The sequence below is a fragment of the Nansenia antarctica genome, assembly GCF_963989245.1.
Source record: "Nansenia antarctica genome assembly, chromosome: 7".
Lineage (NCBI taxonomy): Eukaryota > Metazoa > Chordata > Actinopteri > Argentiniformes > Microstomatidae > Nansenia > Nansenia antarctica.
This window is the reverse complement of record NC_137677.1, coordinates 10,781,484-10,809,274: the sequence shown is the minus strand read 5'-3', so window position 1 is coordinate 10,809,274 and position 27,791 is coordinate 10,781,484. Positions and strand designations below refer to the sequence as shown.

Sequence of the window (27,791 nt, the reverse complement as noted above, 5' to 3'; positions counted from 1 at the left end):
GGGTCTGTTTCATGGATCTAGAAGACTGATCAACCCAGAATACGGTATCTTTCTGGTTTAGTCGAACAGAAATTGTGCCTCTATTAACGCGTATCCGAACCCGGGTCTCCCATGTTGAAGACTCAAGTGTCTTATCATTAGGCCCAGGGCCGACACTTGAGCTTGCGTGGTTCTCAAACTCTGACAGGGCTGTCGCGTCACGGGAACGTTGATTCCAAACCACATCTGCTACATATGGTCTAAAAGACCATTACAAACCCATGACCAATTGTGAATCAAATGGTCATGCTCCATGAATCGTCATACTGTGATGAATGAATGAATGTACTCTCAGGGCTAATTTGTGACACCAGCTGGTGAAACCGGGAGCGAGTCGCCAACCAATCAAAATGTTCAGACTTTTATTCTGGATAAAAATGTAAATAATGTCAACGTTGTTGAAAATCAACAACACGCTCACTAGTCAATGGATTCGGCGAGTAATCCTCTCTACTACCTAGTTAGTGTCGAGTAGTGGGGATTACTCATCGAATCCATCCCGTCCCATCCCATCCCAGCTGCCGTCACAAATGGCCATACTCAGGAATCGTCATACTGTGATGATGAATGCATGAATGTACTCTCAGGGCTAATTGTCTATGGTTCTCACTAACACTCACTCCGATCAGTTGCGTCCAACATTCCCGGTACTTGTCTCTCTCTACCACGGTGTACAAGACAGCATAGTATAGTCTGGGTTATACTGTAGGTCTGCGCTACCTCACACCACACCTGGCTTTACCTTGTAACAGGACAAAAAGCTAGTTCATTTGTCTACTGCTGCTGCTACGTTTGTGAATATGAATTGTAAGTGAATATCTTCTCTCTAGGAAACCTTGGGAGATGGTAAAGGTTTACTGCGTGTATTATACACGGTGTATATGACTTCATATGTGGGTGGTTTGTATTTTAATACATATTTCTGATCATCAGCCTCTGTCATCTCTTGTAGGGCAGAAATTGGCCACGTCAAACAGTGGCAGTGTCTTAATATGTGATGAATGTCAAAATGAACCAATGTCCCACAAACCCTTGTTAGGCACACTTCCTCTTATACCATGGAATTAAGGCATATAAATAGCAATAATAAGGTAACCAATTATAATTGTTATCAATAAAATCCATATTTTTATGTAATTACTTGTTACATAATTACATGTTTCTGGCTTAGGCCTGTGTTGCTGTCTGGAGATATTACTTTGAACCATTGTGAATACGTCAAGAACGCCCTCTTGTGGTTCTGATTTGACACTGCTTTTCAGGGATGGACTGAATTTTTGATACATTTATGTGAATGATTGTGAATTATGTGTTGTTACATACAGTTGTGAGTACAATCTCTTGGTCTCATCGCTGATCCGGTGTCACATGCACACACACACACACACACAGCTTATACTCAAACACACACGGGCATAGGTGTCTTTTTGGTATGGTATGGCACTCGCCTATCTAACTTTTGTGATTTTATCTACTCCACAGAGGTAACGGTAACTCTAAATATATTCTATTCTATTAAGCTTGGGAATCGACATCATGACGCTGCATTGTGGGATACGGCCGCCATGTTCTTTGCTCTCCCAACCGTTTACCTTATAGTGCCTCCAACTGTTTACATTTTCTCTACGTCATGCTTCGACTCAGGGACAGACACTCAGGGACAGACACACCTCAGGGACGGACACAAACATGATAACGAAATGATACACCAAATAACGAAAATAACAAATAAATAACGAAATGATGTACCAAAGAATATGGTGGCAGTGGGCGGACATAGCAACCATTAAAACACAACCTATAGTCTAGCAGGAAGGGCCCTCAGATTTTGAGATACCCCTACCCGAGGTAGAACAAATGACAACAATGATTTTTCTTATCTTTAGGGTCTCCCATTAATGAAATTGATTATCTCTCCATTCGGTTCACGAATATTTGCGGGTCGATAGCAAAACACGCTTGCGTGGATCTGTTCACGCACGCATGAATTCTTTTTACGACACACGACTCGAGAGATGTGCGGATGGATAGCAAAACACGGTTGCGGATAGCAAAACACGGTTGCGTATTATACTTTTGTACGTGTGTATTTAGGATATAAATCTCTCTCCAGTGTTCTGTGAACACTCATGACACAAGCCTGATCCTCGTTCGAGGAATCACCTGAGGCTTGAATTCCAATCCCGAGTTGCCTGATCGCGGCATTTATTTTTATCGCCAATATACTAATCAACATTTGTGGAATACCCCCCAGGTCCTGATCAGAGAAATAAGAGACACAATCTATTGAATTCCATTCAATGGAAAAAGACAAAAGCTCAAACCCAGTAAAGTTGAAGGGATTTTAATCAAAATCAGATGTAAAAAACTACTTTTTCTTCCCCCGAACAAAAATAATTACTTGATACAATTGTAATTTGCCCTAAAATGTCTTTCAAGCCAACATTCACTGAAGAACAGCCATCAAGACCAGCAGCAGTGGAAATTTCCAGATCACAAGCCAGGAACTCCTTTTCTTGAGGGCCACGAGCCAGGAACTCCTTTTCTTGAGGGCCACAAGCCAGGAGCTCCTTTTGAGGGCCACAAGCCAGGGGCTCCTTTTGAGGGCCACAAGCCAGGGGCTCCTTTTGAGGGCGCTGTTATTTTGGGGGCTACCGTGGGCGATGATGTAACCAGATCACTCCTGCAAGGCTCTGATGGGATCACTTTCATGTTCTGGATCATTCCCTCATAATAAAGTGAGTAGTCATCTTTACTCTGTATAGAAGGAGCAAAGTAGAAGAAATAGATTTAAAAGACATTGGTAGCCAGAACTGGCAAAGCATGTGGGAGAAGGGTGAGATGACTGACGTGTGTGTGTGTGTCCTTTCTTCTGAAAGCATAGTGTAAGGATATGTTACTATTGATCCTCTGGGGCCTTCGTAGTTCATGTGAGGTGGAACACACTAGCAGATAAATCAGTTTTGATTATACTAACATTGTCATCACATTAAATGGTCATGATGGAGAACAGTCTTGGAAGAGAAGAGTATAGGGACATGGCCTGTGATGTTTCAGAGACGCTTACATGCAGGCCTCGGACGAATTCGATTTGAGGGATATCCTTCATTGTGGCCTCATGACGTAAAATGGCCTCCTCGTCCCAAGATTGGGTCATAATCTCCTGGATCAATCTGCAGGGTTCAAAGACAGGATTCAACAGTCATGGTGGAAACAACCGACCTACAGTACATATATGTAGTTTCAGCCGAACAGTGGAACCGTGTGACTTTCTCTTACTGTTTTTCCTGCTTCCCCAAAATTTCTGCCAGGTAGGGTATGTTTGGGTGGCTCCAGCAATCGGAAATGGCAATTTTTGGGTAGTAGAAGATATCAGCACGGCACATCTCATCAGTGGTCGCGAATGCCATCTGAGAGGAAAACATTAGACACAGATGTTGTTGACTTCGTTGTCTGGTACTTGAGCTCTGCAAAGACAATAAAGTTGAATCTAATCTACTGTGGGTGGAAATGTCTTTCATTATTCAATGTAATGAGACATGAAGTTAAGTTATGGAGTAGCAACATAATACCAGCACAGGAGTTAAACATGTGTAACAGGTTTGTAAGTAAAAAGGTTCTACTGAGAAACCAAAAGGGTTCTTCCACAGGGACAGTCCAAGAACCATTTTGTAACCCTTTTTCCCCACTAACAGTGAGTACACCAACCTTTGTTGGTCCTGTGCGATCAACAGTATTATAGGTGCACTCCACCATAAGCTCATCACCCTGCAGTGGGAGAGAATTGTTTTCGCTTTAGAAGTAACTCCACAACCAAGAATTGACATCAACAGACCACAAACACTACACATTGGTCCCCTCATCATATAGAGTACATGCAAGTAATAACAATGATAACATTTTAAAAATTAGGGCAGGAAATGAGGGCAGTGGATTACAACAATATTCAAAGGAATACTTACTGGTTTAATTGTCTTAATGTTCCCAAGGTGGTAAATCTGCTGATACTCAAAGTCGTAGTCATCATCAAAGCCCAGTACGTCAAGTTCCTCTCCGCCCCTGTTCATGGTAAAACAACCAAGAGCTCAAAGTGTTAGAAAGACACAGCTACTCCAGTATAACTTCTAACCACTAGATGGTGCTCAACACTTAGAAGGACCGGGAGAAACTGCCGGTCACATAGCCATTGGCTTTACCTCACGTTTACACACCACACGTTTCTAATTCAGAGCTACGCATGGCAGTATGTGCAATAATGGGGCGGCTGTGGCTCAGGAGGTAGAGTCGGCATCTAATGATCGCAAGGTCAGCGGTTCGATCCCCTCATGTCGAGGTGTCGTTGGGCAAGACACTGAACCCCAAATTTCTCCCAATGAGCAGGCCGGCACCTTGCATGGTAGCTTGCCGCTATTGGTGTGTGAATGTGTGTGTGAATGGGTGAATAAGAGGCCATTGTAAAGCGCTTTGGAATAAGGCATATAAGTCAATTTACCATTAGCCAGGGACCGAGGTTAGTCATGACTAATTCTGGGATCAGCCCTCCAATGGGAGCCTACCCCCTCACCTGAAATGGCCGACTCGCAACTTCCTCCCGGCCAAGTGAGTGTGTAGGAACACAGCAAACACCTGGAGGTCAGGCATAGGGTCAGCCAGGAACTGGTGAGGGAGGAGAGTCAGTGACAGGAAGAGGAATGAGGGCATCTTAAACTGGATCCATGTCAAACTTCCCTTTCTGTTAAGACACCATACTGGATCCCATCTCTGTTTCTCCAATGAATTTTATAGCCAATAGTCTCACCTCTTTTATTGGCATCTATGCGTACCTCTGAAATGTGTGAGGTGTTACACATGCCGTAGCTGTGGAAGGCTGAGGCGTTGGGTGGGATGGCGTAGCCCCATGTGGGAAGCACCGGCATGCCTAAAGTTAAGGAACCTGCGTCATGCTGCCTGAGCTGGGCAGTGTAGTACATCCTTATCCCTGAGTTGTCCCTCCGGCCTGTAGGGGGTGACAGTAGCCAGGTTGATGGACACAGCCAGAGCTAAATACTGCATGCAATTGTAACTTCTAACTACCAGAGGTCCAAGCTTTAACCGGCACTTCCTTGAAGCATCAGCAACTTCTTGGTCTGCAATATAGCTCATCTGTTCATACTTCATGATTTGACTGAAATGTTACCCGCTTCCTGTTTGACATTGTTGTAGTGTATTTCCAGCCTGTAGAAGGTGGCGTCATGATCTCCTCCGATGGAAATACCGGTATTTTCCGGAAGCTCAAACACCTAGGGATGGAGAAGATGCAGAAACTAATGTATCACTTTTCCCTGGTCAAAAACCTTACTCATCCAGTTCTATAAATATGAATGTAGCATGTGCGCACGTGGAGTCTCACCCCTCCTCCAACTGCCCACACTGTCACCACTGCCCAACACTCCTCGTCGTGTATTGTGGGCTCATAGCACGTGTACTCGTCAGTCTTGGTCACAGATGATGGGCAGCCATAGAGCAGCATGTGGTGGATCAGGTCAAGGTTATCAATGATTGGGTCATACTGAACAAGTAAAATGGGAGGTAGAGAGGAGAGTGTGAATAAGCACGTAACTTTGTAACCAATGTTAAACACAACACCCTTGTTCAGGGAGTGAAAAATGTGTAATTACCAGCCTTCATAAATTGGCACAACCATTAAATTAGATATATTTACCCGATAACCGTGACGTCTCCCATTCAGTTTCGGTACTGCAATGATCTTGCATTGGTAGTGTGTGCGAATGGCAGGGACAATAAACTGCAAGGAAAGAGATAGCCAAGTGGGTTACCACAATCATGCAGTAGCATTCCATTCCACAATGACATGTAGGTTTAATATACTACTTGTACTTGCATCATACTGTAATTGGGGAACAGGAATGTTTGACCAACTGACTGATCACATCAACAGGTAATTCAAAGCTTATCCTCAAGGTGGCATTGTGGTTAAAGTGTTATGAGCCTGCAACATTATGCATCAACACATGGTTTGAGAGGTACCATGTTGACCTCTTGGTGCTGGGGAACCACAAAACAAAAATATTCCAGAATTCCTCAGATCTCATTCCTAGTGCATCAAGTCAAACTTACATCGTGAACAGTGTAGTCTATGAAGTTGCTGTCTGGGAGGATGGCTCTGGGCATGTACTTGAGCAGGTTCACCTCCTTGATTCCTCTGCGGTCCTGGTGGTACTCAATTTTATCAGTCATTCCATAGGCGTAGATCAGCTTGATGGGACCATCCTAAAGACGAGGGAAGGGAGAGCGGACTTGATGGGCAACAACGAAACTTCAACTAAAGCCTGGTACACATATAGCCTAAGGATTTTCTCAATCTTAACAGATTTTTTTATCTGAGAGAGACCCCACACATCAAGATAAAAAAAAATCATGGATTGAACAGTTTAGATCGTATTGTGTTTGGTGTGCTCTGATATACGACCACATGCATAAAGATCTGTCCACCGACAGTCTGGAGTCTCATCCCCAAACCAGAAATCTCACGTGATCAGGGTAGTAGTACCCTGTTGTCAGTGTAGCTGTCAGTTTTGACCACACACAAGAGGACTTTTGATCGTAAATATTGAACACGTTTAATATTTACGATCGTCTGCCCCGACCATTTTCCAAGCAGATTGTCGGGAGAAATGGACACTTAACACACCTCACACCACAGGATAATCTTGTAGGATAATCTTTAGAGCCATCCGATAATCGGGCATTTGCCGTCCTTGGTCGGCCAAAATCGGCCAGATTATCTTTATATGGCAGACAACAGAACAGGGGAGGCTGGTTCATTAGGGGCAATTGGACAATGCCCCACCAAAGGGAGAAGAGAGAGATTTTTTTTCTATGACTTCTAGACAGTGTTGCTTCTGAATATCATAGTCCAATCAGCTAGTGTTCTGTGGAGTATATCATAGTCCAATCAGCTAGTGTTCTGTGGAGTATGTTCCAATCAGCTTCAAGTCCCGCCCCTTTCAGGGCAACTTTCAGTCTACTCGAAATTGCACTAGGCTGTTCTCGTAGACTTGCATGTAAAATCTATTTTGGTAACTTCAGGCCATTCGGTCATTTGTCTATGGGGTTTTGGGACATGCACAAAGAATCGTACGTGCTTACGTCATGTCATACGGCCGGCGTCACGTTCGTTCACCTGCTTCACCATGGCTAGTAATGTTCTGAACAACTCGGTTGAATCTTTAAAAGAAACACCGTTCAGCCGTCGTAGCAACCAGGAGAAATTAACAGTAAAGGAATTAGGACCACCCAGACCAAATTTAATTATAAAGCAAGTTTATAAGGCAGGGAAAATTGGAAAATCGTATAACCGAGGATTTACGAGGGGTTGGTATGAGAAGAAAACATGGCTAGCGGGATGTGAAGTAACAAATGCGTTGTTCTGCTTTCCACTACCGGACTTTGTAAACAAATTGAACAAATGGATTAGAAGGAGGCATCTTTTGTTCCCAACTTGATATTGCAACTGGACCTATTACCGAAGTCAAACTTGTGTAAGTAAGTGAATCATCTGTCCTTCAGTCATGATAGGAAAACCAAATCGATGCTGGGAGAAGGAATGGCAGACTGTATTCTGATTGTATCTTCTATGCTCTTTGTATGTTTCTATGCTCTTTGTATGTTTCTATGCTCTTTGTATGTGTCTTGGTGTAGGAGAAACGTAGGACCACGTTGGGAACAAGTGTTTCGGTACACGTTGACGTGTAGAAATTGTAGAGAAAACTGGGGGGGGGTAGAGGTGATGAAGAGGTCTGTACAGGGGGGGTAGAGGTGATGAAGAGGTCTGTACAGGGGGGGTAGAGGTGATGAAGAGGTCTGTACAGGGGGGTAGAGGTGATGAAGAGGTCTGTACAGGGGGGTAGAGGTGATGAAGAGGTCTGTACAGGGGGGGTAGAGGGGATGAAGAGGTCTGTACAGAGGGGTAGAGGGGATGAAGAGGTCTGTACAGGGGGGTAGAGGGGATGAAGAGGTCTGTACAGGGGGGGTAGAGGGGATGAAGAGGTCTGTACAGGGGGGTAGAGGGGATGGAGAGGTCTGTAGAGGAGGGTAGAGGGGATGGAGAGGTCTGTAGAGGAGGGTAGAGGGGATGGAGAGGTCTGTACAGGGGGGGTAGAGGGGATGAAGAGGTCTGTACAGGGGGGTAGATGGGATGAAGAGGTCTGTAGAGGAGGGTAGAGGGGATGAAGAGGTCTGTAGAGGAGGGTAGAGGGGATGAAGAGGTCTGTACAGGGGGTAGAGGGGATGGAGAGGTCTGTACAGGGGGTAGAGGGGATGGAGAGGTCTGTACAGGGGGGTAGAGGGGATGGAGAGGTCTGTACAGGGGGTAGAGGGGATGGAGAGGTCTGTACAGGGGGTAGAGGGGATGAAGAGGTCTGTACAGGGGGGTAGAGGGGATGGAGAGGTCTGTAGAGGTGGGTAGAGGGGATGGAGAGGTCTGTAGAGGTGGGTAGAGGGGATGAAGAGGTCTGTAGAGGTGGGTAGAGGGGATGAAGAGGTCTGTACAGGGGGGTAGAGGGGATGAAGAGGTCTGTACAGGGGGGTAGAGGGGATGGCGAGGTCTGTACAGGGGGGTAGAGCTATTCTCATGCTAAAATTGACTGTAAATCCAGATTTTAAAGTTGATATTCTTCCCCGTGGAGCATGCCCCCATAACCTGTGCCCCACCCAAACATTTTAGCACCAGCCGCCACTGCAACAGAACCTTACAACCATGGGCAATAACACCAAGGATCCTAGTCATATGTATTTAACCCAGGTCTGGTAAAGTGTTGGCTTACAGCGATGTGGAAGTCGTCTGTGTCACATGATTGGATGGTCCTCTTGAAGGTCATGGTGGTGTGACCGTCGACCTCAGTCAGGGACAGGAGAGTGTAGCTCTGTTTAAGGTCTACCAAGGGAAGGCTGAACGCTGTGGCATGGCGATCCTACAGGGCAGACAAAGAAATAATGATGTGGCCTAATGGCTGTCATTACAATGCAACACTTAAATTACATCGCTCTCCTCATCAACAAAGCGAATGTTTGTTTCTTGAATATTATCTATAGAGCCTTTCCCCCTAGGAGTGAAGATCTTGAGGAATATATTTCACATCTGACTTGAACGACTAGAAGATTTGGAATTTTTTTGTTAATTATGTCAATTAGAGTCAATTATGTTTACTTATGCTACAACATTTCCACTAGGATTAGTGCTTCTAATACCATAACTAAAACTACAATACACTACCCTAATTTCTCCTCCAGTAAAAATTCCCCCAAACAAAATGTGATTTAAAATGTTGACTTTTACCGTGAAGTAGAAGCCGTCGGGTCCGACTCCTCCGATGACGATATCCGACCCCGGCATGCCCCCGTTTGGACTGAACCCGAAGCCCACCCAGGTTGTGGTCCTGACGGCCAGCTCAAACGTGATGGTACCCTGGACCTCACTGAAGCCCCACCTCAGGGTGACGTCCCCATCCCGGTCCAGGTGCTCCGTGAAGGGCAGGACGTACTCCTCACCTGCCCCTGTACACGGAGACCAGGCCAGGAGGAGAGAGAGGAGGACACAGCGCATGCTGCCACCATGAGATCTATTCTGACACATCGTGTGTTCTCACGGAGACGCAGAGAGAGAACGAGAGTCACATGACCACATCGTTTTATATGCAGGTGTAGCGGTAATTACTATTTCCCACACCCGTGTGTGGGCGGTGCATAGTGAATAGGCTAAAGCTTTTTATTTTATTTTTATCTGCTAGTGTATTTTCCACCTCACATGAACTGTATAGCATCAACAATATACAAATACATGCAGACATCAGTAGATAAGGACAGACAGTGTACTGTAGGCCTACACTATAAACATTTGAGAAATTGAGAAAAACACATGTTTGAGTAATTAAACATCTGTGTTAGAAAGTATATTTATATCAATGTATGCCAAAATAATATATAGGATCTAGAATGGTTCACATGAAATATCATCGTTTAGGCATTGAGGGTTAGGGTTTGCTGCAGCAAGCACAATAACAAGTTCCAGTGGCGGCTGGTGATAAACATTTTGGGTGGGGCACAGGTTATGGGGGCATGCTCCACGGGGAAGAATATCAACTTTAAAATCTGGATTTACAGTCGATTTTAGCATGAGAATATATATATAACTTAATTATTTTTATATCTAACTTATTAAAGGGCAAAAGGGCATTTATTTTTATCGCCAATATACTAATCAACATTTGTGGAATACCCCCCAGGTCCTGATCAGAGAAATAAGAGACACAATCTATTGAATTCCATTCAATGGAAAAAGACAAAAGCTCAAACCCAGTAAAGTTGAAGGGATTTTAATCAAAATCAGATGTAAAAAACTACTTTTTCTTCCCCCGAACAAAAATAATTACTACTTGTAATTTGCCCTAAAATGTCTTTCAAGCCAACATTCACTGAAGAACAACCATCAAGACCAGCAGCAGTGGAAATTTCCAGATCACAAGCCAGGAACTCCTTTTCTTGAGGGCCACAAGCCAGGAGCTCCTTTTCTTGAGGGCCACAAGCCAGGAGCTCCTTTTGAGGGCCACAAGCCAGGGGCTCCTTTTGAGGGCCACAAGCCAGGGGCTCCTTTTGAGGGCGCTGTTATTTTGGGGGCTACCGTGGGCGATGATGTAACCAGATCACTCCTGCAAGGCTCTGATGGGATCACTTTCATGTTCTGGATCATTCCCTCATAATAAAGTGAGTAGTCATCTTTACTCTGTATAGAAGGAGCAAAGTAGAAGAAATAGATTTAAAAGACACTGGTAGCCAGAACTGGCAAAGCATGTGGGAGAAGGGTGAGATGACTGACGTGTGTGTGTGTGTGTGTGTGTCCTTTCTTCTGAAAGCATAGTGTAAGGATATGTTACTATTGATCCTCTGGGGCCTTCGTAGTTCATGTGAGGTGGAACACACTAGCAGATAAATCAGTTTTGATTATACTAACATTGTCATCACATTAAATGGTCATGATGGAGAACAGTCTTGGAAGAGAAGAGTATAGGGACATGGCCTGTGATGTTTCAGAGACGCTTACATGCAGGCCTCGGACGAATTTGATTTGAGGGATATCCTTCATTGTGGCCTCATGACGTAAAATGGCCTCCTCGTCCCAAGATTGGGTCATAATCTCCTGGATCAATCTGCAGGGTTCAAAGACAGGATTCAACAGTCATGGTGGAAACAACCGACGTACAGTATATATATATATGTAGTTTCAGCCGAACAGTGGAACCGTGTGACTTTCTCTTACTGTTTTTCCTGCTTCCCCAAAATTTCTGCCAGGTAGGGTATGTCTGGGTGGCTCCAACAATCGGAAATGGCAATTTTTGGGTAGTAGAAGATATCAGCACGGCACATCTCATCAGTGGTCGCGAATGCCATCTGAGAGGAAAACATTAGACACAGATGTTGTTGACTTCGTTGTCTGGTACTTGAGCTCTGCAAAGACAATAAAGTTGAATCTAATCTACTGTGGGTGGAAATGTCTTTCATTATTCAATGTAATGAGACATGAAGTTAAGTTATGGAGTAGCAACATAATACCAGCACAGGAGTTAAACATGAGTGTAACAGGTTTGTAAGTAAAAAGGTTCTACTGAGAAACCAAAAGGGTTCTTCCACAGGGACAGTCCAAGAACCATTTTGTAACCCTTTTCCCCACTAACAGTGAGTACACCAACCTTTGTTGGTCCTGTGCGACCAACAGTATTATAGGTGCACTCCACCATAAGCTCATCACCCTGCAGTGGGAGAGAATTGTTTTCGCTTTAGAAGTAACTCCACAACCAAGAATTGACATCAACAGACCACAAACACTACACATTGGTCCCCTCATCATATAGAGTACATGCAAGTAATAACAATGATAACATTTTAAAAATTAGGGCAGGAAATGAGGGCAGTGGATTACAACAATATTCAAAGGAATACTTACTGGTTTAATTGTCTTAATGTTCCCAAGGTGGTAAATCTGCTGATACTCAAAGTCGTAGTCATCATCAAAGCCCAGTACGTCAAGTTCCTCTCCGCCCCTGTTCATGGTAAAACAACCAAGAGCTCAAAGTGTTAGAAAGACACAGCTACTCCAGTATAACTTCTAACCACTAGATGGTGCTCAACACTTAGAAGGACCGGGAGAAACTGCCGGTCACATAGCCATTGGCTTTACCTCACGTTTACACACCACACGTTTCTAATTCAGAGCTACGCATGGCAGTATGTGCAATAATGGGGCGGCTGTGGCTCAGGAGGTAGAGTCGGCATCTAATGATCGCAAGGTCAGCGGTTCGATCCCCTCATGTCGAGGTGTCGTTGGGCAAGACACTGAACCCCAAATTTCTCCCAATGAGCAGGCCGGCACCTTGCATAGTAGCTTGCCGCTATTGGTGTGTGAATGTGTGTGTGAATCGGTGAATGAGAAGCCATTGTAAAGCGCTTTGGAATAAGGCATATAAGTAGGGATGCTCCGATCTGGATTTTTGGGGCCGATACCGATCACCGATTTTTTTCCTCAAGATCAACCGATACCGATACCGATACCGATTTTAAAAAAAATACATAACTGTAGGCCTACTGACTGGATAGCCTACATATTTTTTGCTTTTTAGACAAAAGTTTTGATCCATTAGGCACCAAGCAAACGCAGACCCATGTTTATGGCATAGTAAAAGTCTGGCCTATCACCCAGTTAGGGCCTGAAGCCCAAGTCAGTGATATGGCTGTATAAAAGACCTCATAAACGTGGCCTTCATCGTTTACATACTGTTACGTCCTCCTATGTTTTCTGTTCAGTTATCTGTCTTCCCCAGGAAAAAAAATAAAAAATAAAATAAATGTAAAAAAAAGATCGGTTTTTGCGATCGGCCATTTTTGCCGATCACCGATCGAGTCATTTGGAGTGAAATCGGCCGATTTAAATCGGTGGCCGATAAATCGGAGCATCCCTACATATAAGTCAATTTACCATTAGCCAGGGACCGAGGTTAGTCATGACTAATTCTGGGATCAGCCCTCCAATGGGAGCCTTCCCCCTCACCTGAAATGGCCGACTCGCAACTTCCTCCCGGCCAAGTGAGAGTGTAGGAACACAGCAAACACCTGGAGGTCAGGCATAGGGTCAGCCAGGAACTGGTGAGGGAGGAGAGTCAGTGACAGGAAGAGGAATGAGGGCATCTTAAACTGGATCCATGTCAAACTTCCCTTTCTGTTAAGACACCATACTGGATCCCATCTCTGTTTCTCCAATGAATTTTGTAGCCAATAGTCTCACCTCTTTTATTGGCATCTATGCGTACCTCTGAAATGTGTGAGGTGTTACACATGCCGTAGCTGTGGAAGGCTGAGGCGTTGGGTGGGATGGCGTAGCCCCATGTGGGAAGCACCGGCATGCCTAAATATAAGGAACCTGCGTCATGCTGCCTGAGCTGGGCAGTGTAGTACATCCTTATCCCCGAGTTGTCCCTCCGGCCTGTAGGGGGTGACAGTAGCCAGGTTGATGGACACAGCCAGAGCTAAATACTGCATGCAATTGTAACTTCTAACTACCAGAGGTCCAAGCTTTAACCGGCACTTCCTTGAAGCATCAGCAACTTCTTGGTCTGCAATATAGCTCATCTGTTCATACTTCATGATTTGACTGAAATGTTACCCGCTTCCTGTTTGACATTGTTGTAGTGTATTTCCAGCCTGTAGAAGGTGGCGTCATGATCTCCTCCGATGGAAATACCGGTATTTTCCGGAAGCTCAAACACCTAGGGATGGAGAAGATGCTGAAACTAATGTATCACTTTTCCCTGGTCAAAAACCTTACTCATCCAGTTCTATAAATATGAATGTAGCATGTGCGCACGTGGAGTCTCACCCCTCCTCCAACTGCCCACACTGTCACCACTGCCCAACACTCCTCGTCCTGTATTGTGGGCTCATAGCACGTGTACTCGTCAGTCTTGGTCACAGATGATGGGCAGCCATAGAGCAGCATGTGGTGGATCAGGTCAAGGTTATCAATGATTGGGTCATACTGAACAAGTAAAATGGGAGGTAGAGAGGAGAGTGTGAATAAGCACGTAACTTTGTAACCAATGTTAAACACAACACCCTTGTTCAGGGAGTGAAAAATGTGTAATTACCAGCCTTCATAAATTGGCACAACCATTAAATTAGATATATTTACCCGATAACAGTGACGTCTCCCATTCAGTTTCGGTACTGCAATGATCTTGCATTGGTAGTGTGTGCGAATGGCAGGGACAATAAACTGCAAGGAAAGAGATAGCCAAGTGGGTTACCACAATCATGCAGTAGCATTCCATTCCACAATGACATGTAGGTTTAATATACTACTTGTACTTGCATCATACTGTAATTGGGGAACAGGAATGTTTGACCAACTGACTGATCACATCAACAGGTAATTCAAAGCTTATCCTCAAGGTGGCATTGTGGTTAAAGTGTTATGAGCCTGCAACATTATGCATCAACACATGGTTTGAGAGGTACCATGTTGACCTCTTGGTGCTGGGGAACCACAAAACAAAAATATTCCAGAATTCCTCAGATCTCATTCCTAGTGCATCAAGTCAAACTTACATCGTGAACAGTGTAGTCTATGAAGTTGCTGTCTGGGAGGATGGCTCTGGGCATGTACTTGAGCAGGTTCACCTCCTTGATTCCTCTGCGGTCCTGGTGGTACTCGATTTTATCAGTCATTCCATAGGCGTAGATCAGCTTGATGGGACCATCCTAAAGACGAGGGAAGGGAGAGCGGACTTGATGGGCAACAATGAAACTTCAACTAAAGCCTGGTACACATATAGCCTAAGGATTTTCTCAATCTTAACAGATTTTTTTATCTGAGAGAGACCCCACACATCAAGATTAAAAAATTCATGGATTGAACAGTTTAGATCGTATTGTGTTTGGTGTGCTCTGATATACGACCACATGCATAAAGATCTGTCCACCGACAGTCTGGAGTCTCATCCCCAAACCAGAAATCTCACGTGATCAGGGTAGTAGTACCCTGTTGTCAGTGTAGCTGTCAGTTTTGACCACACACAAGAGGACTTTTGATCGTAAATATTGAACACGTTTAATATTTACGATCGTCTGCCCCGACCATTTTCCAAGCAGATTGTCGGGAGAAATGGACACTTAACACACCTCACACCACAGGATAATCTTGTAGGATAATCTTTAGAGCCATCCGATAATCGGGCGTTTGCTGTCCTTGGTCGGAAGGGGGGAAATCGGGCCAAAATCGGCCAGATGATCTTTATATGGCAGACAACAGAACCTTACAACCATGGGCAATAACACCAAGGATCCTAGTCATATGTATTTAACCCAGGTCTGGTAAAGTGTTGGCTTACAGCGATGTGGAAGTCGTCTGTATCACATGTTTGGATGGTCCTCTTGAAGGTCATGGTGGTGTGACCGTCGACCTCAGTCAGGGACAGGAGAGTGTAGCTCTGTTTAAGGTCTACCAAGGGAAGGCTGAACGCTGTGGCATGGCGATCCTACAGGGCAGACAAAGAAATAATGATGTGGCCTAATAGCTGTCATTACAATTAGGGCTGGGTATCGCCACTGATTTCCCAAAACGATTCGATTCCGATTCACAGCTCGATTCACAGCCCGATTCGATTCGATTCACGATTCGATTCGATTCGATTCGATTCCGATTCGATCTAGTTACAATATACATTTTTTGCTTGAATATGAAAGAGATTCTCTGAACTAATGCTATAAATGGTTCAAGGAACCCTATAACATGTAGCATTGTTAAACATATCAATGAATTGACTCCAAAGCAGTTACATGAATGTACTTTTTATTTACATATGACTTTGCTTTTGTCCAGCTCATCTCTATCGTCACATTTTTTAAATCCAAAATGCACCCAGACATCTGACTTTAAGCCTGGTGGTGACTTGAGTGTCCCTGCCATCGCCATGTTTTTAGATTTTAGTGTTGAGACCTCACGTTGCGTGAGATATGATAAATTCTTGTAGCGCGAGATCTGGCCACGAGATCTCGTTGCGGGTTGAAGCTGCAAGCAAAAAAAAAAAAAAAAAAAAAAAAATCGATCTCGGGATTTATGAATCGATAATCGCTCATTTTAATGAAGATCGATTCAGAATCGGGAAATCGATTTTTTGAACCCAGCCCTAATTACAATGCAACACTTAAATTACATCGCTCTCCTCATCAACAAAGCGAATGTTTGTTTCTTGAATATTATCTATAGAGCCTTTCCCCCTAGGAGTGAAGATCTTGAGGAATATATTTCACATCTGACTTGAACGACTAGAAGATTTGGAATTTTTAAGTTAATTATGTCAATTAGAGTCAATTATGTTTACTTATGCTACAACATTTCCACTAGGATTAGTGCTTCTAATACCATAACTAAAACTACAATACACTACCCTAATTTCTCCTCCAGTAAAAATTCCCCCAAACAAAATGTGATTTAAAATGTTGACTTTTACCGTGAAGTAGAAGCCGTCGGGTCCGACTCCTCCGATGACGATATCCGACCCCGGCATGCCCCCGTTTGGACTGAACCCGAAGCCCACCCAGGCTGTGGTCCTGACGGCCAGCTCAAACGTGATGGTACCCTGGACCTCACTGAAGCCCCACCTCAGGGTGACGTCCCCATCCCGGTCCAGGTGCTCCGTGAAGGGCAGGACGTACTCCTCACCTGCCCCTGTACACGGAGACCAGGCCAGGAGGAGAGAGAGGAGGACACAGCGCATGCTGCCACCATGAGATCTATTCTGACACGTGTGTTCTCACGGAGACGCAGAGAGAGAACGAGAGTCACATGACCACATCGTTTTATATGCAGGTGTAGCGGTAATTACTATTTCCCACACCCGTGTGTGGGCGGTGCATAGTGAATAGGCTAAAGCTTTTTATTTTCTCCTCACATGAACTGTATAGCATCAACAATATACAAATACATGCAGACATCAGTAGATAAGGACAGACAGTGTACTGTAGGCCTACACTATAAACATGTGAGAAATTGAGAAAAACACATGTTTGAGTAATTAAACATCTGTGTTAGAAAGTATATTTATATCAATGTATGCCAAAATAATATATAGGATCTAGAATGGTTCACATGAAATATCATCGTTTAGGCATTGAGGGTTAGGGTTTGCTGCAGCAAGCACAATAACAAGTTCCAGTGGCGGCTGCCGGCTGGTGATAAACATTTTGGGTGGGGCACAGGTTATGGGGGCATGCTCCACGGGGAAGAATATCAACTTTAAAATCTGGATTTACAGTCGATTTTAGCATGAGAATATATATATAACTTAATTATTTTTATATCTAACTTATTAAAGGGCAAACTGCAAACACAACAAAAGTATAATGCACAACAACTGACAAATCAACTGGAATAGTCTTTGTTAGCAGAGTAGACCTAATGTTAACAGAATGGACTTATACCCTTTGTCTATCTGTGCAGCGGTAAGGTGAATAATTCTAGCAGTACTGTCCAGACAGTTGTCTTGTTTAGCCATTCAACTAGGCATTATTTATTCAATGGAGAACGACATGGAACACAATGCAATTGTGATAATAAATGTGTTCTTTTTTACTTCTTTAATTAAATTAAAGTGTACCTTTCTATTATCATACAATATTTCCTTGAACATGTAAACTCTATAATCATACAGTTGTCTTTCTATTAGTTGTCTCTGTCATACTGAACTGTTTGTTATCATCCTGAACTATCTCTGTTGCTCACCTCACCTCAGTTCTGTCTCTATTGCTCTCCTCTCCTGTTGTCTGTCTCTCTGTTGCTCTCCTCTCCTGTTGTCTGTCTCTCTGTTGCTCTCCTCTCCTGTTGTCCGTCTCTCTATTGCTCTCCTCTCCTGTTGTCCGTCTCTCTGTTGCTCTCCTCTCCTGTTGTCTGTCTCTCTGTTGCTCTCCTCTCCTGTTGTCCGTCTCTCTATTGCTCTCCTCTCCTGTTGTCTGTCTCTCTGTTGCTCTCCTCTCCTGTTGTCTGTCTCTCTGTTGCTCTCCTCTCCTGTTGTCTGTCTCTCTGTTGCTCTCCTCTCCTGTTGTCTGTCTATCTGTTGCTCTCCTCTCCTGTTGCTCTCCTCTCCTGTTGTCTGTCTCTCTGTTGCTCTCCTTTCCTGTTGTCTGTCTCTCTATTGCTCTCCTCTCCTGTTGTCTGTCTCTCTGTTGCTCTCCTCTCCTGTTGTCTGTCTCTCTGTTGCTCTCCTCTCCTGTTGTCTGTCTCTCTGTTGCTCTCCTCTCCTCTCCTGTTGTCTGTCTCTCTGTTGCTCTCCTCTCCTGTTGTCTGTCTCTCTGTTGCTCTCCTCTCCTGTTGTCTGTCCGAATATCGGTTGTTTCCGGGTCCAAAGTTGGCTGAGGCGCTGTCTTCGAAATGCCGCAATAATAATAATAATAAATTATATTTATATAGCGCTTTTCCGAGGCTCAAATACCCTGACAATATGGGGAAAACGGGAAAGTGCTGTGTCCCTTGTTGTATGAATAGATCCGAGTCTAAAAAACGATTAAACTGTCATTCTACCGCTGTAGTACACTGGTACTCTGGTGCGGAGAATTTCTGGTTTGGAGCCGGAAATTGCAAAACGTCACGTTTGACGTCAGACTTAACAACCGGATATTCAGGGCTCTCAAGTCTCACGCATTTTTAAATGTTTACTACCTATTCTGTTCCCACTGCGCGTAACCAGGGTGCAACTTCAACAGATAGCGAACACACACTGACACATCAATGAATCCTCAGACGCTGGAGTAAAGTTTAGTTCTTTACTAAATCTTCAGAAACATGAGTGGTCGTTTGGTTATTTTGTAAAACTGTAAATAAACATAAGAGTACAATTACTGTAATGCTCAAAACTATACTGTTACACTTTCAACATCAACAGTATGTAGCCAACATATAATATCAATCAAGACAGTTTAATTAATTCATTAAAAGCAGGAAGTGGCTTTATCAAAGTGGGCGAGGCCTGTATCAAAGTGGGAGTGGCTTGTATCAAAGTGGGCGGAGCTTGTGTCAAAGTGGGAGTGGCTTAGACAGTTAAGGGGCGTGGCCAGACAGTTTAATTCATTCATTAAAAGCAGGAAGTGGCTTTATCAAAGTGGGCGTGGCCTGTATCAAAGTGGGAGTGGCTTGTATCAAAGTGGGCGGAGCTTGTGTCAAAGTGGGAGTGGCTTAGACAGTTAAGGGGCGTGGCCAGACAGTTTAATTCATTCATTAAAAGCAGGAAGTGGCTTTATCAAAGTGGGCGTGGCCTGTATCAAAGTGGGAGTGGCTTGTATCAAAGTGGGCGGAGCTTGTGTCAAAGTGGGAGTGGCTTAGACAGTTAAGGGGCGTGGCCAGACAGTTTAATTCATTCATTAAAAGCAGGAAGTGGCTTTATCAAAGTGGGCGTGGCCTGTATCAAAGTGGGAGTGGCTTGTATCAAAGTGGGCGGAGCTTGTGTCAAAGTGGGAGTGGCTTAGACAGTTACGGGGCATGGCCAGACAGTTTAATTCATTCATTAAAAGCAGGAAGTGGCTTTATCAAAGTGGGCGTGGCCTGTATCAAAGCGGGAGTGGCTTGTATCAAAGTGGGCGGAGCTTGTGTCAAAGTGGGAGTGGCTTAGACAGTTAAGGGGCGTGGCCAGACAGTTTAATTCATTCATTAAAAGCAGGAAGTGGCTTTATCAAAGTGGGCGTGGCCTGTATCAAAGTGGGCGGAGTTTGTGTCAAAGTGGGAGTGGCTTAGACAGTTAAGGGGCGTGGCCAGACAGTTTAATTCATTCATTAAAAGCAGGAAGTGGCTTTATCAAAGTGGGCGTGGCTTGTATCAAAGTGGGAGTGGCTTGTATCAAAGTGGGCGGAGCTTGTGTCAAAGTGGGAGTGGCTTAGACAGTTAAGGGGCGTGGCCAGACAGTTTAATTCATTCATTAAAAGCAGGAAGTGGCTTTATCAAAGTGGGCGTGGCCTGTATCAAAATGGGAGTGGCTTGTATCAAAGTGGGCGGAGCTTGTGTCAAAGTGGGAGTGGCTTAGACAGTTAAGGGGCGTGGCCAGACAGTTTAATTCATTCATTAAAAGCAGGAAGTGGCTTTATCAAAGTGGGCGTGGCCTGTATCAATGACAGTAAGAAAGCAGCATGTAGATAGAAAGCCACGAGAGTCGATGGATGGATAAACCAGTGAGACTTGATGTGTTGCTAGTGCTGATATTAGCAGTCTCTCATAAGATAAAGAGCCTCACTGTTACTCCTCAACAGACAGAGATAGACAAACAGGCACACCCTCCAACCTTGCAGGCCTGTAATCCTGAACATAATCAGAACAGCTTTTTGGCACGGATGGAGGATCGTCTGTGCCATCAGACATCTGCTGCTCACTAAACCCTGACTCCTATTGGGGAAACAGGTTACAAGGCTATCGCTCATTCACACAATCCAGCCTGAACATAGGACATACTGACGCTGTATGTCATACACTCGCTGGCCATAAAGCCCCTAAGGAGATTTAAGATGGAGCACAGATATGTTCTTCCCTGATGATGAGGCCCACAGTGGGATGAAGCAGCAGCCAGTGGTGGGATGATGTAAATGACCTGCAATGGACTGCACTTATATAGTAAGTGCAGTCCAACACGCTTTACAATGGCCTCTCATTCACCCATTCACATTCACACACCGATGGCAGCAAGCTACCATGCAAGGCTGCTCATTGGGAGCAATTTGGGGTTCAGTGTCTTGCCCAAGGACACCTCGACACGTGGACAGGAGGATCGAACTGCCGACCTTGCGATCATTAGACGCCGTCTCTACCTCCTGAGCCACAACCGTAACCAATCAATACAGCAATAGTTGTCTCAGGCCAGTCCATGCCAACAGTAGCATCGCAACCCATTCCACTACAGCAGCCTACATACCAAGCTACTCCAGGCTATTGATGTTACATCTCCGTAGCTGTCAAACTAATTCTAAAAGCATAACAAGAGCCGGATATTTTGTATAAACAGCATAACATTTTGTAAAAGCAGAATATTCTGTAGTCATCCAACCCAGACAACTGCAGATTCAACAGCTTAAGTCAGCTAAAGACAACAGTGAATTACAGTGAATAAACAGACCATGTGTTATGGACATCATTATAAGAATACAGTGATTTTATTATGATCTCTGGAGGGGAAGGTTGGACTTGAGGCACAAGGGCACTGGCTCTTGAGACCCCTGGATCCTTAGCTAATGAGCGTAGATGCTTCTCATTAGGTGCAATCCCCCCCTGCCTCCTCTCCTGGCCACTCTCAACTTGACCGCCACTTGCCTCCCTGGTGCTACTTGATGGATACAGTGTGCGTGCTTCTGTGATGGAGGAAGCAGGTCAACGCAATAAAAATCAAAGAAACAGTTTAATAAGAATTGGACTGCTGGGTTTATGTAGCGCATGTTTGAGTGTGCTGACGATGTAATGGAGTTCCATGTAGAGTACAGTGAAAATCATCCTCAAAATATCAAAGAATATTGTAGTGAACTTCATGCAAAAAATATACTGTATTCACATGTACTGTAATATTTAGGGCCCCAGCCAGAAATACATGATATAATACACAAAAAATGACAAATTCCTGCTGACCACATGGTGTCATGTATGGGTAATATACCTTCTTTCCGATGTATTTGACATGTAAGATGGCTTATTACTGACATGTGTCTGTAAGAAGACTAATGTGAATGGAGGTAGGTACTATCATCTACTTCTTACAGGTAACAGTGAAAGTGCAGGCAATGTTAGCATACAACAATGTTTGAAGAAACAATCACAAATGATGGAATAAATGATTTTAACGCCATAATCAACAGGTCTGGCACCCTTCAGTGGATTCACTGAAAAGGATGGAAATGCTTTACCTGTTGTTTAGTCTTCATAAAAAAAGATTGCTTATAAAAAAATAAAATCTTTTAATAAAGAGTTTAACAGGTGGAATCTAAAAATACATAAAACATGTATTTTCTATGAATATACAGTGTATATATATATATATATATATATATATATATATATATATATATTAAGACTTCTCGTTTTCAGACAACGGCTTCAAACAGAAATAAATACAATGTAACAACTACATAAACAGTAAAGCACTTGCCTGGGGCTACTATTTTTTAGTAGTAAGAACACAGAGATTTTTATATGAATTCAAGCAAGGGTCCCAACCAACCAATACCTTCAAATACACAGATATACATTGGATTGTTTTTGAAAATAAATCTCCTCCAAAATATTCCAAACTGATAAAACACATCACTGTATTCAAATAATATAAGAAACCTTTAAAATGAGGTACACCTTAGGTGTGACATTATCCTCATCATCTCCTTGGAATTCAGGCAATCTCATCGGATTTCGGGGATCACACAGCTTTCTCTGGAATCTTCAAATCCTGAGGGGATCTTCACAGGATACAAAACACAGTCAGTCAAAATGGGATGGAGCTCTCTCTTACCATTCTCCCATCAAATGAAACCATCAGGTCAATGCATGAGGCGATGTGTCACTTCTTTGCTACTTCTTTTTATTTTAGTTTACATAGTTTATACTTAGCCCACAGAGGGGAGGCTGGTGGAGGCAGAAATCGGATGACAGGCTCATTGTAATGCATAAGTAGTAAAAATAGTGATATACGTACATAAAATATAATATGAGCCTGTACCTGACGCCACGATGAAGCCCACTCGTCTCAGGTGACTCTGCAGTGAGACTGCAGCGCCCCCTCGTCATCCTCACACAGAGGAAACACATGGCTCTCCGACGGCGCCTGAGGCTGCAGACGGAACGGAGGCAACATTTCACACATGAACACACCAACAATGCTCACTTTCATGTGTGTGTGTGTGTGTGTGTGGGTGCAAGATTCATCAGAGAGCTTGGTGTCTTAAAAGCCATTGACCTACTGTAACAAATGCCCCGATACCGTATTTTTGCCACCGATACCGATCACCGATAATCTATGAGCAATACCTGCCCGATATACTCAGGGGTGCAAACTGGCGATGGTCCAAAAAGGTGACACTTTTTTTTTGCCCGTAGATGGTTAGCTCTATTATTAACAGTCTAACAATGATGCGCGTGTAAGTAGCGATGGCCCTGACCTTAACACCCGCATAATTAATGTAAGCAACCTGTTCTCAAAATAATAATGCGGGTTCCTGCAGGTTTCAACAAGTTACATTTAAGACCTTTATAAGACCACTTTTAATAGATTTTAAGACCACTTTTAATAGATTTTAAGACCACTTTTAATAGATTTTAAGACCTATTGAGCAAGTATTGGTATTAGACTCACATTCGTTGATTCTTTTCATTAGCAATGCTGGGTGATCTGTTCTGTTGCATATAGAACAATGATAATGTAAGTTTCATGCCGCCACGAATGAATTTCCTCCGCCACTAATTGATTCAGTCCACAAAAACAAAACAAAAAAATAATAATAATAATATCCACCTCTGAACATTTTAGCTGATTAAAATATATCTGATCCTAGATCAGCGCTATAATGGATGTCAGGGATTAAAGCAAAAAAAAAATCTCCTGACTGAAAATGTGTTCAAGCCAAGTCATATTCTCATTTTAACCTCCACTATATGTTTGTATTTTATAACGTTAGCGTTTTAAGGGAAGAAGATTCTTTTGAACAGCTTTTCTATTGCCAGTTTGCTTTTATGTGATATCAATGCTGTTTTCAATTCATGAAATAAAATGGATACTTATTGCACCTCATCCAGATGGTCTTTTTAACCTGTGTGTGTTTGTTCCCCGGGGGCGGTCAACACAGCGGGGGAATCCTGCCCAGAAAGAGCACCAGGATACACCACATCTGGCGCCCAACCCTACTTGGGTGTGCTGGCGTATTCTCAGCGACTCAAAGTCCGGATCAAAACGTTAAATAAAAAAAAATCGGATTTGGGTCACATTTCACTGCTGTGTGAACGAAGCCAAAAAGACTATCTGGATGATGAGTCTGATTGCCGACACCTGTTCGCAATCAGTGCCGTCATCCCCACTCCATCACAGTCTGGCTCCACCTGCAGGCCAGAACGTGCCATGCTCCCCACAGGGGTTCAGTGCAGGGTTCCCACACCTTCTGAAACATCAAATTCAAGCACCTTTCAAGACTCAATTCCCTCAAATTCAAGAACCCAACACGGCATAGTTTGAGACAGAACTAGTGGACGAGCTAAGTAAAACATTTTTGAATATATTATATATATATATTCTTATTTTTTTTTAGAGAGAGAGAGAGAGAGGGGGGAATTCAAGCACTTTCAATGACCCATATCTATTTTCAAAAACTTTTAAGACCGTGATTTATTTTTCTCAAATTCACAAACTTTCAAGGATTTCAAGGAGGAACCCTGTGAGTGCCTTGCTCAAAGACACTTCGACATGTGGCGAGCCGGGGTTTGAGCCTGTGAGCTTGAGATCATTAGACACCGGCTCTACCTGCCGAGCCACAGCCGCCCCTATAAAAATGACAAGTACTATGACACAAGCAGAGTGGGAATTATAACAATGACAATTGGGGGAGGGGGGGGGACCTTCAACCCCTCTGACCTGTTGTTTTTACCTCTTTTTTTGGGGGGGGGGTGTCCAAGTCTTAGGCCTTGTCCACACCTATACGTTTTTTTTGATAAACGTTTTTGGTATATACAAATATTACCGTCCACACCAGCATGTTTATAAACAATGTCTGTGTCCACATGCATACGCATGAACGCAATATAAACGCTGTCATTGAGCATTCCACACCAGTAGTCGGCGATATAATTTTAACCCCATAGCCCCGCTGGCCAATCAGACGCCTCTGTCTCTCAATGTTCTCGATCATTAACTGTGCATTTATCTGTGAACAGGTTAAAAGTCCAGTTAACAGTGAAAGAACTAGAAGCACTTTGTTCACATCCATTTTCCTCGCTTGTGTAGCCTCGAACACCGTTGCCTGTTGTAAACATAGTAGTTACTGGTGCCAGGATATGATGTTGGAGGGAACAGCAAACAGCTGCAGTGCGCATGATCATAGAAATCTACGCGCATGATGACGTCACGAATACAAAGAGCTCCGTCTATCTCGTCCACACGTCAAAAGTATACGGCGTATATACAGCGTTTTTAAACATCTTCACTCTGGCAGGCGTTTTTAAACATCTTCGTTTTCAGAGGGCAAAAACTCGTTTGCGTCTGGACGAACCCCCCAAAACGAAAATCCACGTTTATCAAAAAAACGTATAGGTGTGGACAGGGCCTCAATTAGCGGAGAAGAATTCCACTAGTGCTTTTGAATATCACTCTCACCTCTACCTGGTTGGGTTAGGGTTAGGACACTCTCACCTCTACCTGGTTGGGTTAGGGTTAGGACACTCTCACCTCTACCTGGTTGGGTTAGGGTTAGGTCACTCTCACCTCTACCTGGTTGGGTTAGGGTTAGGTCACTCTCACCTCTACCTGGTTGGGTTAGGGTTAGGTCACTCTCACCTCTACCTGGTTGGGTTAGGGTTAGGTCACTCTCACCTCTACCTGGTTGGGTTAGGTCACTCTCACCTCTACCTGGTTGGGTTGGGGTTAGGTCACTCTCACCTCTACCTGGTTGGGTTAGGCTTCGATCACTCTCACCTCTATCTGGTTGGATGCCACCCTCCTATCCTCTGCCTCCTTGAAGGCCTGGAGCTCAGCCTGCATCCTGGAGTTGTGCTCCTGGACCTGCTCCCTCTCAGAGCACGCAGCGCTGCACTTAGCCTGTCAAGACAAACAGCATGAAACACCCTGTTAGAAAACCTCCTAGTGAGTCAAACCAAAACCTCCTACTCTGACAGGACTCAAACTAAAACCAAAACCTTCTACACTGACAGGGGTCAGACTAAAACCTTCTACTCTGGTGTCCAGTGGTCTAGCACCGCGGTCTACAGTGCACACATCTTCTCCATCTTCACTCTCTCTATCCAATAAAATGACAAATCTGAGTGTGATTGCCCCACTCAGAAAAAAATAACCTTTAAGAAAGTCAAACCAAAACTTCACTATTTGAACACAGAAACAATGAGTAAGAAAACATGTTTGTTTAAAAAGTAACAGAGTTAGTCACGGGTCAAAAGAATCAAACAGATGAATCCAGTCAGTACCGTGATGTCACTAACGTCTCCTGACAGCAGGGCCAGGTTCTGGTCCTTCTGGGTCAGCTCACTGCGGAGCTCCCGGGTCTGGTTCATCAGCTCCAGCACGAACCCCTGTCAGGCAACACATAGAGATAGAGAGATAGAGAGAGATAGATCGATTATTAGCCACACAACCATATGGCAGACATTACAACACACAGACTAGGGCTGCAACTAACGATTATTTTGGTAGTCGACTAATCTGTCGATTATTTTTCCGGTTAGTCGCGATTAGTCGTGTGGCTTTTCGCTGCGCGTAAATGGCGACGCAGAAGCATAAATCCGGCTTAACTAGCTATCTAACCTAACGTTACGCCAAGCTACAGCTGCTCACAGAGCTAGTTGATTGGCTAGCTAGCATTGCTGGCTAGACTACAGACAGCTCACGTTAGTAGGCTACGCTTGGCGCTGTTTATCTTACAGACAGCTCGCTGGTGGACTCAACATAATTGAAATAGCATTCACTTATCAAGCATCATTCATGATCATCCACCATGACTACCTGGTATTTTAATAGCGACCACCCCTCACTTCATTTCATCTCGTGTTCTCCTGGCTTCAACATGGAAAACCCCTGCTACGTAACGTTACATACAAGCGCCTCTGTCTGTCACACGCGTGCCACAGGGCAAATAAATTAATAGCACAAACGCTCATAGCATGTACAGCCCTGTCCATGAGACGTTGTTTTCCAACATGTAACAGTAAAGCTAACATAAACATTACGACCCTAACAATATAACGTTAGCCAGTTGGCTAACAACGTTAGCTAAAACTTACCCAGCTGATTCTTGCATGGCTCCCGTATAAAAAATAATAATAAAAATAAATAAAAATAAAACTTTTAATTTTTTTATTTTATACGATTAGTCGACACAAAAATTCCATGTCGACGAGTTTTTATAATCGACGTCGTCGATTATGTCGACTAATCGTTGCAGCCCTAACACAGACACCAATACACATGGCAGACCTTACAAGAGTATGTTGTTCGTTAAATGGTATTCTCCTGATCTGTTTAAGTGGAGGCCGTCTCTATTGAATAGGTCTCTCTGCCTCCAGAATATGTTCCAGTGGTCATTTCAGCCCTTTAAGTTTGCACGCCCCAGAGAGCCAAGTGTTAAGGCTTAGGAGCCGGCTGAATTCGAGGTTACCTCTGTCAACAGTGGGCCGCCCACAGGTCCGCCCACAGGTGAATGTTTCAATCTTAAGCAGAGCACACAGACAACAACACACATGGCAGACATCAGTGCACACACGCCTAAATCAATGGTAGCTGAATGAGAACCATCAATACCAACAAAAACAGTTCAAAAGGGAAACTTACTTTGTCTTGCTCAATCTTTTGCTCGAGGCTTGTGATGGTTCCATTGGCAGTTGTCACGTTTTGCTCAAGACTTGCATTGTTGGAAACCTTCACAGAAAAACAATAGAAAATCAGACAAAAAATAGAGAGGCCGAGTCAATTTGTTTGGAT

The 27,791-nt window shown here is 43.9% G+C and overlaps 2 protein-coding genes across 2 annotated transcripts; both read right to left on the bottom strand.

Moving 5' to 3' along the window:
• Positions 1–3,314: 3,314 nt before the first annotated feature.
• LOC308162377 (DBH-like monooxygenase protein 2 homolog) lies at positions 3,315–9,643 on the bottom strand (the record flags this gene model as incomplete). Its single annotated transcript, XM_080536534.1, has 9 exons — positions 3,315–3,449; positions 4,002–4,098; positions 4,604–4,695; positions 4,863–5,035; positions 5,216–5,318; positions 5,429–5,587; positions 6,157–6,309; positions 8,865–9,011; positions 9,377–9,643. The coding sequence occupies 9 exons, from the start codon at positions 9,641–9,643 to the stop codon at positions 3,315–3,317; spliced, it is 1,326 nt and encodes a 441-aa protein (XP_080392660.1).
• A 1,706-nt stretch (positions 9,644–11,349) lies between these two features.
• On the bottom strand, positions 11,350–16,862 carry LOC308162376 (DBH-like monooxygenase protein 2 homolog; the record flags this gene model as incomplete). The annotated part of the gene is made up of 9 exons (XM_080536533.1): positions 11,350–11,484; positions 12,038–12,134; positions 13,139–13,230; positions 13,398–13,570; positions 13,751–13,853; positions 13,964–14,122; positions 14,692–14,844; positions 15,474–15,620; positions 16,596–16,862. 9 exons carry the CDS (start codon positions 16,860–16,862, stop codon positions 11,350–11,352), a joined length of 1,326 nt encoding a protein of 441 aa, XP_080392659.1.
• Positions 16,863–27,791: the final 10,929 nt, after the last annotated feature.